General features: G+C 52.9%; 1 protein-coding gene across 1 annotated transcript; it reads left to right on the forward strand.

The window, feature by feature from the left end:
* Positions 1-1991: 1991 nt before the first annotated feature.
* Positions 1992-9406, forward strand: RHCG (Rh family C glycoprotein). Its single transcript, XM_030955422.1, has 10 exons — positions 1992-2213; positions 5363-5549; positions 5839-5989; positions 6331-6478; positions 6862-7028; positions 7689-7826; positions 8181-8317; positions 8835-8959; positions 9128-9201; positions 9296-9406. Exons 1-10 carry the CDS (start codon positions 2027-2029, stop codon positions 9359-9361), a joined length of 1380 nt encoding a protein of 459 aa, XP_030811282.1. The 5' UTR covers positions 1992-2026; the 3' UTR covers positions 9362-9406.
* Positions 9407-12516: the final 3110 nt, after the last annotated feature.

The following is a 12516-nucleotide window of genomic DNA, read 5'->3' on the forward strand; positions in this document are numbered from 1 at the left end:
GTCTAACCCATTGTAGGAAGAGCTCTGCCAGCACTGCTGCAGACACACTCGCTGGCACAGCCCCATCAGCCTTCCCAGTGCTATCCTGGCCCTGGAAAGGAGCCTGGAGAGAAGCTGGTCCTTTAATGGGCTCTCACAGCACGGACAGCCAGTGGAGCATGCCAGCCCTGCTGGGGCTGCAGTGACAAAGTGCTGATCTGCAGCTTGATAAGGAGGGGCAGTGCAGCAAGGTGAGACTATCAGGCCAGCAGAAAAGCCTTTAGCCTTTGTTCCTGGCCTCCACACGTGGGAAGAGGGGCTGGGGACAGCAGGTGGGACAGAACTGCTGCCTCTGGGGTCTGCACAAGGGCTTTGCAAGCTGCTTTTCTGGAGACCCTGCCATTTCAGTGATGGCATAGATTAGAAAAGCTCTGCAGTTACTGTTTTGCTCAAGTAATCACAAAGTGTAGCTGCTGGTGGCTACAGTACCTAAGCAAGTTCCCTTTTGTTTTAAAATGCTCCTCTGTGCTGCCTTTTTGAGGTGTCTAAAGGCTGCTCTAGGGCAGGGTACAATACCAGTCCTACCACGTAGCTGGCACGAGAACAGGCAACTGTCAACAGTGTTCCAGCAATCAGAGATCAAGTATTGTCTGGGGATTTCAGCTTCCTTCTAGGTGGAGATCTTTTGTATCCTGGTGTGTACAGACAGCCCTGTGTAATGGGAAACCCAAAACCACACCCTGAGCAGTGTTGCTCGAGGGGGAGCTCGTCCTTCAGACAACAGCAAAATCCACTTACTTTAGGTGCCCCCAAAAAGTGACCCCAGTCACATGGAGCTCTGCTCATGCAGGGTAAGGGCTAAGGCAGATGGGCTTCTCTCTTTTTCCAACACTGTGTCTCCATCCTGCTGCCTGCACGGGTTCAAATGAGGTTGGAGGATGATTTTGTGTGGCCGTCAGTCTCTTCAAGACCATCCACAGCATTTTTCTGCCATCTGTCATTTTGAGAAGAAAGCACACAAGAAAAAATAATAAACTCAAATTATTGCCTAATCAACACCAAAATCAGTGCTGCTTGCTCAGCCTGCGGGCCACAATTAGATGCCATCAGCAAATTTGGGCAGCTTGCCTGGGCTGCAGTCTTTCATCTCTGGAAGACTGACAGGCAAACCAGGGATCTGCAGGCAGAGGAAGGAGCTGGGATCCGTTTGAAGGACTTGCCTGGCTCTTTGGGGAAAGAGCATATAATTCAAAACAGTAGGAAAGATGGACTTTTGTGTTTGTGTTTGTTAATTAAAGGAAAACCATACCAGAGGAGGGGTTGTTTAGGCCTCCAGCACCATCTCACAGTATTGCCCTGGTTATGCAGCCCCAGCTCAGTTTGGCTTGCCAGGAGGATGCTCTGGGTAAATCACTTTGGGAAATGATGGAACACATGTCACTTGAACATCCTTACAGCCTTGGTGGGGCCATCATGTATCTCTGCATTCATGGAGGATCTCAGTACCTGGTTTGAAGCACACACCTTCCTCTTCCTCCCGTTCTGCACCTCAGCTGCTTTTCCAAAAGCCAAGAGCTGGAGCAAAGGGCAGTGCCTTCACCCACAGTGCCAACTGGGGAAGGGGATCTCAGAGCTGGGGAGGGGGTGAGGAGAGCACCCAGAGCCGGGAGGGAGGGGACAGCAGGACCAAGGTGCTCCTGCCAGGGGCAGGGAAGGAGCGTGGGACTGGGCAGAGCAGGGGGCTGGACACTCTGAGTCACACCGGCCTCCACATCTGCTGGCCCCTGTGGAGGCAGGGCTCAGAGGTGCTTGGAGCAGCTCGGAGGAAAGGTGCTGAAGCCTGTCCCTCCTCCCAGGGAGGAAGGTGGCTTAGAGGAACAACCCTGCTGAAACTCCAGTGCTCTGAAATGTGATCCTGCCGGAGGCACCTCCCTGGGCCCCACCTCGCCCTCCCTGACCTATATATGTGCCCGGCCCTGGGCAGCGCGGGGGCCGCGGCTTGCTCAGCCCCCGGGAGCCCCTGCAAAGGGACAGGGAGCGCCAGGGCATGGCCAAGAACACCAACATGCGCTGGCGGCTGCCGCTGGTGTGCCTGCTCTGGGAGCTGGCCATGATCGTCCTCTTCGGGGTCTTCGTGCGCTTCGGTGCTGAAGCTGATGCGCACTGGGAGGAGGAGAAACGGGACATGAACCTGACCAGTGACATGGAGAACGACTTCTATTTCCGATACCCCTGTGAGTATTCTGGGAGCCTAATCCTTGTGCTGGCTGGTCCCCATCCCATCCCATCCCATCCCATCCCATCCCATCCCATCCCATCCCATCCCATCTCATCCCAATCTATCCCATCCCATCCCATCCCATCCCATCTCATCCCATCCCATCCCATCCCATCCCATCCCATCCCGTTCTGTCCCATCCATCCTATCCTGTGCTGTGGCAGAGCCTGCCAGAGGCACTGACCTCTCCAATTGCTAGAAGGTCATGCTCTTGCCTCAAGGGTGGCTTGGGGTTCACCAAAGAACCAGAGAAAAGCCTCATGGCCCTCCAGTGCCCCGGGGCTCTGTCAGCAGGGTACCTTGACGTCTTTTTTCCAGGAATAGGGCTGACGTGTTCCCAACACTCTGCAAGTTTCAGCTCTCTGCCCCCTCCCTCAGCTTTGGATCAGAGCAAGCCTTTCTGTGCACACAGAGGAACGGCTGTCGAGATCCTGTGACATCTTCCTCCTCTTCCTCCGTCCACCCCCTCACTTGTGAATTACCCTTTAGCTACTGGCATTTCGGTGCCAGAGTCCTCCTGAGCTGCCAGGTTCCCAGGGTTCTTGGGTTCTGCATCACAGTGACACAGAAATTATTCAGAAGGTTAAAGCTCTTCTGGCCAGCCAGTGCCTCTGGGTGGCTTTGATCTCCAGGGCTGGTCATCTTTGTGAGCCTTTCAGAACATGCTGTTTCTGTAGGCAATTGTTTCCAAGGAAGCAACAGGCCTGAGTCATGCATCTATTTAGAACATTTCCATTAAAAACACCTGCTAAATCAAAGGAGCTATAGCAACCTGTGGCTGCTGAGGATTAGCTCGTTGAGAGAAGGATTTGCTTACAGAAACCCACTGCTCAGTCAGCCTCCAGGTTCATGTACGGTCGTGGCTGCCCTGGGCTCTCCCTGGACATCTGCCCTTGGGACCAGCCCCACACAGGTTGGTGTGAAGCAGCAGCAGTGCCTGAGGGCTCCTCTTGTCACTGGTGTGCTGGGAGGACATCAAGAGTCCAAGAAAGAGTGTGTAGGAGCTAAGGAAGTGACATCTCTTCTGTCCTCATATCCCACTCCTGCTCTGCAGTGCCAAATATTCCCCCTCAAATGGCAAGATGGATTCAACACAACTAAATCAAGCTAAGGGCAACTGCTCAGTTTAGCTTTGAATTACGTTTCTGTTTCAGGCCTGAGGAAGTGCTCACGTGCCCAAAAGCACAGCTGTTCTTTCTCCCTTATCTAATCAGAAATTTTCTCTCTCTGCAAAGATGGACAAACATGACAAGGTGGCCAAACCCTGGAATTTTAATCCTTATGTCCATCCAGTGCTGCTCAGAAGACTGTGGTGGTTGATCACCTGAAGATCATTTGTACCAACATATCTGTGACCACTGCTGTCCACAGCACCTGTCTGCAGTGGCAGAGAGATGAGTGAAAAATGAACGGGTCCTTCAAGCCAGAGAAGATTGGGAAGGCAGGCAGAGGGAAGCTGTCCTGGTTTCAGGAAGCCAATATGTGGTTGTGTCAGTGGTGCCCATTGCCAGGCCCAGTCATACAGGGTCTAATACAATGGGATCCTCTGGGTTTTGGGAAGGTACACAGTCCACAGCTTTAACTCTGACCTGTGTGTTTCTGCTTTTAGGATGGGAGAATGAATATATGATGCAAATGGCAGCAGATTAATCTAGCTGTATATTGTGCTGCTTACACTGGAAAAGAGAGAGGAGAAATAAATACAGTTGCAGAGGGAAAGTCTATGGGATTGTGCGGTAAAACCACAGTAACTAAGACTGGTTCTTAGGACATGTGGAGAAGTGCTTTGGAAGTGACCTCTGCTGAACAGTGCCAGCTGCAGATCTCGTCTCCTTCCTTTTTAAAGAGTGATTTCATAGACATGGGGGAACATCTTTTAAAAGCAATCTGATTAGCATGGCACTACATGGCTTAAGCCTGTCCAAGTGCTCATCCTTAAACAAGTTGCAAGGTCTTCTAAAGCACAAAAGCACAAAACTCTCAGCTTCTGCAGAACTGCACTTCACACAAGTCTTCACCCACCCCCAGTGGAAATAGCAGACACAAGCCCTGTGAAAATGGACCAGCGGCTGATGGATTTCAGCACAGTTTCAGGGTAGAGCAGACTTGCAGCCACAGAATTTCCTTTGGCCTGAGCTTACACCCTCTCTGAGTGCACAGACTTTGCTGGATATAGTGGCTATAATGATTTCTGCACTGCAAAATGCAGAACATTCTGGTTTAGCTCCCTCAGTGCTGTATTTATCTGCTCTGTAACATGGTTTTGCTGGCAGGAGTGTCCCAAGGGGGATCCCAGCCTTGAGTCTCCTCCTCTTTCCACTGGCTGAGTGGCCTGCAGTCTTAGGGTTTGCATGGTTCAATTTGTAAGTATGCAAGCGTTTCAGCTCACTTAATTGCAAAGGAATGCTTATCTGATAGAAAGGTGCAGCATTGAAAAGTACAGCAGGTTTACTGCACCAAGAAGGTCTTTCAAGAGGCTCACACAGATCTGGTTTCCCCCGGGGAAGGGCATCTGAGGGGCTCGGGTGAGCAGGTCTGACCATTAGTGGGAAGAACTGGGTCTCTCTGGTTTGAGCACTAAAAATCTCACACAGTGGGTTTCTGCTCTCAAGGGTATTTTGCCGCTGATTTCTGAAGCATTTAAAAATCTTTGTAAACTTTCCTTGTTCTTGTGATCTCCTTGCTCTGAGCCATCACCAGGACCCCGCACTGAATGGACCTACCCAAAATGGCCATTTACATGTTTTAACAAAACTTTACTGTTCATTTCATGTAATGGTTTTGAATTTTTCACAAAAGGAGAAAAAACAATCTGAATAGAAAATTGTTTTCCTTTGTACATTCCATTACTCCCAGGTCTTCTTTTTCACACAGCTTTTAGTAAACATTTACTTTAAAGACTGAGTCTTTTAACCAAAAGCCAGTTTCTAAAAGCTGAGCCATTTTCAGACTTAGAAGCATGGGAACATGAGGCAAACACACATTTTCTCTTGAATTCCCCCCCTACTGCTACTGATGTAATTAGTTTCTTTTCAACACCAAATGCACGTGGCACTTGCAGCCCTGCTGTCCTCACAGAGCTGACAGTACCTTCCCTCTGCACAGCTTTCCAGGATGTCCATGTGATGATCTTTGTGGGCTTTGGCTTCCTCATGACCTTCCTCAAGCGCTATGGATTCGGAGCTGTGGGTTTCAATTTCCTCCTTGCTGCCTTTGGGATCCAGTGGGCTCTCCTGATGCAAGGCTGGTTCCACTCTTTCAAGGATGGGAAGATCCTCATTGGAGTGGAGAAGTAAGGAGGAGTTGGGCTCTGGGATGGCACCTCTGGCCTGGCCAGTGGAAGAGCTGGAATGAGAGCCAAGCAGTTGGCAACACCTGTATGTCAGTGCTGGGAACACGGGTCATCCACATTACCTGAATAATGTGGGGGTGTGAGGACGGGAGGAAGGTCAGTGGGAAATCCAGGGAATCCTAATCACTTCTTTGTCTTCAGGTGGGATCTCCAGAGCTGGGGGTGGGTAAGAGTGATCTACAGAGAAGTTTTTCCTTATTAAACCACAAATTTCCTTCCCTTCTTCCAGCCTGATCAATGCTGATTTCTGCGTGGGCTCTGTGTGCATCGCCTTTGGGGCCATCCTGGGCAAAACCAGCCCCATACAGCTCCTTGTCATGACTTTGTTTCAAGTCACACTCTTTTCAGTGAATGAGTACATCCTCCTCAACCTTCTTCATGTAAGGCTTTAGGTAGTACCCGCTTTGTTCTGCTCCTTCCTCTCTGCACCTCTTCAAACCTTCTCTCTTTGCTATGGCTCCACCAAGCCATTGCCTTCATAAGCATTAAAAATGCAAGAATTCAGGCAGCAAAAGTAGGCAGGTTGTGAAGGAGAGGGGCAGTGGGTCATGCTTCCCTGGGAAGGGAGATCTTCTGGGGTTTTACACATAAGCCTGGCAGTTCAGGAGCACTGGGTCCCTCTGTCAAGTGCACAGACAAGCTGGGCATGATGCAAATCAGGCCTCAGCTCCAGAATGAGTGGAGATTGCAGAGGCAAACCTCTGTTTTCCAATGGCTGCAGGTGAAGGATGCAGGTGGCTCTATGACCATTCACACCTTCGGAGCCTACTTTGGCCTCACGGTGACACGGATCCTGTACAGACCCAACCTGGAGCAGAGCAAGGACAAGCAGGGCTCCGTGTACCACTCTGACCTCTTTGCTATGATCGGTGAGCCAGCCCTCATCCTGGGGTGCTGCTGCATGGGGAGCACTGGGCTGCACAGGGCTGGTTCCTCCTGTGTCTCTGGGAAAAAGTGAAACCAGCATATGGAGTTGAGGAGCTCTGTATCCCAGAGGCCTTTCACATTTCAGAGTTACTCAGCTCCCGTCATCAGTGGCTGGGCTGAGATGGTGCCTGGGAAGATAAGGATGCTTTTTGGTTCCCTTTCTCTGCCAGCCTTTCCTGATGCTGGTCTCATCATGCGGGGTGTGGATCTGGGGAAGCAGGACTATAGGATGTAATTTCCCCCTGTGCAGAAAAGTTTTGTTTTCAATCCCTGCATTCTCTCTTTTCCCTTTCTCTTCCTCATCCCATCTGCCCCATCCCACCAGGTACCCTGTACCTGTGGATGTACTGGCCCAGTTTTAACTCAGCCATTTCTGACCACGGGGATGCCCAGCACAGGTCTGCCATTAACACGTACTGCTCGCTGGCCGCCTGTGTCCTCACCACCATGGCCTTCTCCAGCATGCTGCAAAAGAAGGGCAAGCTTGACATGGTAAGATGGGAGCACAGAGCCCTGCACTGCCCCAGGGATGTGTAATGAGGTTGATCAAGGGTCTCGGAAACAACTGGCACTTGTGTTTTGCTGAACAGACACAAGGTTTCTGGGGATGATGGTGAGACCAGCATCCAGGCAGAAACTGAGGCTATATTGAATAAGAAAGTGGGAATGGGTCCTGCAGGGCTTGAGGTGTGAGGTGATGCCCTGCCAAGTCACAGCAGGGACCGGACTTGCTCTTGGACATGTTGCAGAGCCCTTTTTGGCAGAGCTCCCCATCAAACAAGGCCTGCGCAGCGGCTCGTGAGCAATCGGGGGGCTGACTTGTACGTGTTGGATGTGTGGGTGACAAGTCTCTGTGACAGCAGAGCTTGCATGACACACGGGTGAGACAATTTCCATCTCATCACAACTCCCCACCCATATCTGTGGATGCAAAGAACGTGTGTGGTATGGGGAGTGGGAGTCTCTATGCACCTGTGCTACAGACAGAAGCTGCCTGTTCTTTTCTTGTTTTTCACCACCAAGTAGGAAAATGGGCCCTGATATTTCCTCTGGAAACATTTTCAGAGCTGATTCTCCCGCTTTGCCATTTGCACCATCCCTGAGCAATTACAATGTCCCTGAGATGCCAAGGCAGAGTGGTTGCCCCTGCAGGTGCACATCCAGAACGCCACGCTGGCCGGCGGCGTGGCCGTGGGCACCAGCGCCGAGATGATGCTGACCCCGTATGGCTCCCTCATTGTCGGCTCCATCTCTGGCATCGTGTCCACCCTGGGCTATGTCTACTTCACGGTGAGTGCTGCTCGAGGGCTCTGCAGCCCTGCTCCTGCTGAGGAGACCAGAAATGGATTCACTTCCCTTTGACGGTTCCTGCTTTCCAGAATCCCTTGTGACATCACTTCTGTCTCCTTTTACTGGCCCAAAATGCTCAGGAAGTTTCAGACTCCCAACAGGAGTGTGTTTGGAGGATATGTTGTTAGTTTATCTTGAGCTTGGCTCACATCTTTGTCTACAAGTCTATAGCTCTTTAATGGGACACAATATCTCTCCTCTTTCTCTGTTTATCTGAGTCCTCCATGGAAGAAACTAATTCTTTCCAGGGCCGCTCTCAATTCCCTGATCTCTCTCTACTTCCCTTCCCCTCAGCCTTTTTTGGAGTCTAGGTTGCACATTCAGGACACGTGTGGCATCCACAACCTCCATGCCATGCCAGGCCTTATTGGGGGCATTGTGGGGGCCATCACAGCAGCTGCAGCCACGGAGGATGTGTATGGAAAGGAAGGGTAAGATGGCTTGAAAATCTTCCCTGAGAATAGATTTTACCTGAAGCTGTGTGGGCTGGGAGCAAACAACAGCTTTTGTTAGTGGTTCGGAGTTGCCCAGAGTTATCCCTCAAAAACATGGGTTGCACTGACTGTGTTGGGCTTACTGAATTGTAGCCTCATCTTATGCAGCTGACTCTTGGTGGCCTCATAAAGTGAGGCACAGTCCTGATGTTTGGCATTATTCTGGGCCACAATGTGGAGGGAAGTGCTTCTCCCTCCCCCCTGCATTGTTTAGTGGGGTCAGGTAAGGCTAAAAGTCTGAATTACAAAGAAAATGTTTGTATTTTGGGCTCCTCCTTGGTCAAGCTTTGCCAGGGGTCAGAGAAAGAAGTGAGCAGTGTTTTGGTCATTGGAACACTGCAGAAGAGGGATGGGGGTAGGGAAGAGCTCCCAAAAGAGCAGGGCAACATGGTTCCTCCGGAGCCGGAGAATGCCTCCTGCCAGGGGCAATCATCACAATTTCTGCCCTCGGCAGGTTCATCAAGGCGTTTGACTTCACGGGCGTGTACCAGACACGGACACCAAGCATCCAGGGAGGCTTCCAGGCAGCCGGCATTGTGGTGTCTCTGCTGATGGCATTCGCTGGGGGAGCCATCGTGGGTAAGCCGGAGGGCAGCGCGGAGAGGGGAGGACGCTGAAACAGCGGCATCCATGTGCCGGATCCATCCTGCGGGGACAGCACCGAGCGCCGTGCCAGGGCTGCGTTCGTCCCCTTGGGTGGAGCACCCGCATCCCCCCGTGCCCACCGCCCTGCCCTCCACCTCACAGGGGGCATCCTGAAGCTGCCCATCTGGGGGGACGCCGCGGCCGAGAACTGCTTCGAGGACGGCATTTACTGGGAGGTGAGCGGGCCGGGAGCGGGAGCGGGGCGGGGGGCACGAGATGGCGCTGTCGGCCCGCGGCCCGGCCCGGGGGGCTCAGGGGGCTCTGCCGCAGGTGCCGGAGGACGAGGAGAGCGACGTGTACCACATGCACAACCCCGACAAGCCCGCCTCGCCCTGAGCCGCGCCGCGCCGCCCGCCCGCCTGCCCCGCCGCAGCACCGAGCCCCGCTGCCGCGCCGAGGGATCGTCCGCTCCCCGTGACCACGGGGCTCTGCCCTGCTCTGCCGCTTTTGTGGATATAATAAAGTCGTGTTCTTCTTTCCAGGCCTGTGCTGCCGTGTGTCAGCGGCCGAGCGGGATGGGATGTGCGGCACAGGGATGGGATGTGCGGCACAGCAGCTGCCAGGAGAGCTCTTGGCTGCCCCGGGCAAAGCAGAGGCGCTGGGACACTCCTGGTGCCCTGGGGACAAAGTGGAGGCATGAACGGTGGCAGCATAGCCTGGGTGTATTACACAATGTTTTAGATAGTACGGTCTGGGGAGATACTTGTTTTGGGAGCTGGCACCCTGAGATGACAACGCCCGCTGTGGGAAGCACAGGCTGGGCTGGGTCTTCTTGAGGAGGGGATGCTGGGGTGCAGCAGCCAAGCCTCTACTCATCCTGCCATCCACGTGGGGGTGAGGGCCATTGTGAGTCCAGCTACACTTCTACATGATGGCGTCTGCCATCACCTTCTCTTGAACTGCCCTTCCAAGGCCTCCATCAGCTCCTTGGGAACCTTGTTTGCATGTACAGCACAGGCTGGCAGGACCCTTTCCTCTTTTTTGGCTTCATCCATTTCTTTCAGTGTCATCAGATGGCTCTTTCCACTGTCTGGTGCTATTCTGATGAGAAGAGGACAGCCCCCATCTCTTAGCTGGACCATCAGGCTTCAGCCAGAGTTGGAGGACACAGGGATGAAAATCAGGCCTAAAATCCTGCATGTTTTCCAGGGTGATATAATATGAGGAGCAGAAAAGGAAAAGGGAGGGGGGGAAAGGAGGTAGGAGGGCTGATAGGTCTCTTCACTGCATCTAGCTGTAATTCTTACACCTGAGGGGGGGAGTCAAAAGTAGCTATTCACATCCCCTTGGGATATGACACCCTCATTTTCCATGCTGGGTAAAGACAAAAACCCTTTACAACATGTTTCTGGAATTTGTCAGCGGCTGCCAGCAGCAGCATGTTAATTAAATGTCGGCAAAGATGGAAGCAAGAGGCTCTGCTCTAATTGGACACTTTGCTTGGTGGAGCTGAAAAACATTGTGACAGAGGAGGAGGTGCCGAAACACTGTGTTCCCCTGCCATGGCGGGGACGGGGACAGCCAGGCACGGAGACGCTCTCTCCTGTACACACATTGCCTCCATTTGGCCTGAAACAACCTCACCATTGAAAAAAAGAAGAGTAATAAAAGGCCTAAAATCCTCCACAGGATTGGTTTCCAGCACGGCAGCGGTGTGGCATGCAGGGAAAGGGCTGGTTGGCTGAGGAGAAATTCAGAAATATCGTAGCCGGGCCAGCTGGAGCTCCAGCCTGCTTGCCAGCAAGTGGTGTATTGTATATTTCTTTTATGATGGCAAAGGCAGGTCTGACAGGGGTTAGAAATGGTCTCTGGAGAATGATCCCCGCAGAGGCTGAAGCATACATTGAGCTGCATCCTTTCTCTAAGACAGGGATGGGAAAATGTAGGGCAAGTGTTTTCCCTGCGCTGGGATCTGCTGAAGGAGGGAGATCTCATCCCAGCTTCTCTGCACTGGGAAAGGGATGTAACAGCCATTTTCTGCTCACAGCTTCATCCAGAGAGTGCATCAGAAACCACCACAGAGATGTTCACTGACAGGCACCATTGACAGTGTCATTTCAGAAAGGAAGTCCAAAATTTTCCCCCCAAGTCTACAAAATCTAAAAGCAGCAGCAGACCTTTGGGGCACTGCATTTCTTCCTGTGTGACTGGACTGGTGTCCCTTCATCCCACACCATTTAAATTCTGTCTGTGTCCCAGATAATCTGTGTGTCCAACCTTCATGGCCTCTGGTCTTTCCTCCCAGCAGCTCACCAGGGTCCATGTAATGGTAAGGACTGCGTGACCCTCTTCCTTCAGCAAGGTGTCCAACCCACATCTCTGATGGGACAGACAGCTCTGTGAGCCCTGGGAGATGGTCCTGTCCCATGTGCACCTGCTGGAAGAAGAAGCCCTGACCGAATTCCCCGGCCCTCTGGGCTGTGCCTCCTCCTCGTGGGAAGACCCCCAAATTGCCGGGGCTGCTGGGCAGCGAAGCGTTTTATTGCCCGTGCTCTGGCGGGGCTCAGTCTGGTCTCAGTGCCTAAATCACTCGCTGGGGCTGGCCGTGCAGCTTTAATTCCCTGGCAAACAATGCCGGGAGCGGGCTGCTGCGTTTGAAGTGCGGCCGCGGCCCCAGCGGTGGACGGAGGGTTTCTCAACGGGGGAGCGTGGAGAGCAGAGGATTGGGCTGCTCCAGCAGGCGGGAGAACATGTGAGAAAGGGGCTGGAGATACTCGCGGGGATTAGGTGGTACAAATTGGCTGGGAAGCACCGGAGCCATTGACCAAAGTTGTCCTGGGGCAGGTTCCCATGGGGGGGGTGGCTGAAACAACCTGCTTTCAAGGAGGCTGGAAGGCCCAGCCTGGCTGCTAATCCCCTGGGATCTCTGTGGCATGGAGCAGAAAAGAGGTTAAAAAAAAAGGGAAAATCTCATGTAAAGGTGGTGGTTTCCCCAAGGGGATGATGTTAGAGAGAGAAGGGAGGAGGTGGGGAGGAGGAACAGCATAGTTTAATCCCTCTTTTAATAGGCAGGTGGTGGGCTTTGCTCGCACTCCTGCTCCTGCAAGCTGCTGCAGAGATTTTGGCAGAAGGCCTTTGCTCACCTCTGCTGTCCCCCACTCTTGGTGGAGAGGGGCCCCATCTGCGGATCTGCCCGGGACAAGGAGGTTTGCCTGCTTACTACACCTGTGCCCATGTGTGTGCTGGTGTGCACAGGTGCAGGTGCACATGGTGTCACCCGCAGACTTGGGCTGAAATGGGCTCACTGCACACCCCAGCCACTGGCCACTGCATATCTCCTGCTGGTGGCATCCCCATGTGTACAAAGCCGTACATCCCCACGTCCTCCTTGACCTTTCACAGGTGGCACACTGAAAGCCAAACTGCAGGTGCTGTTGGTGATGTTCACACACTGTTGGCCGTGGTGCCACCGTGCACATCCTCCCACCTGTGCCACACACACCCAGCCACCTTTGGGCCCGTATGAGTGGCATGTCCAGGCCCCGCCTGCC

The sequence above is a fragment of the Camarhynchus parvulus genome, chromosome 10, assembly GCF_901933205.1.
Source record: "Camarhynchus parvulus chromosome 10, STF_HiC, whole genome shotgun sequence".
In the NCBI taxonomy this organism is placed as follows: Eukaryota; Metazoa; Chordata; class Aves; order Passeriformes; family Thraupidae; genus Camarhynchus; species Camarhynchus parvulus.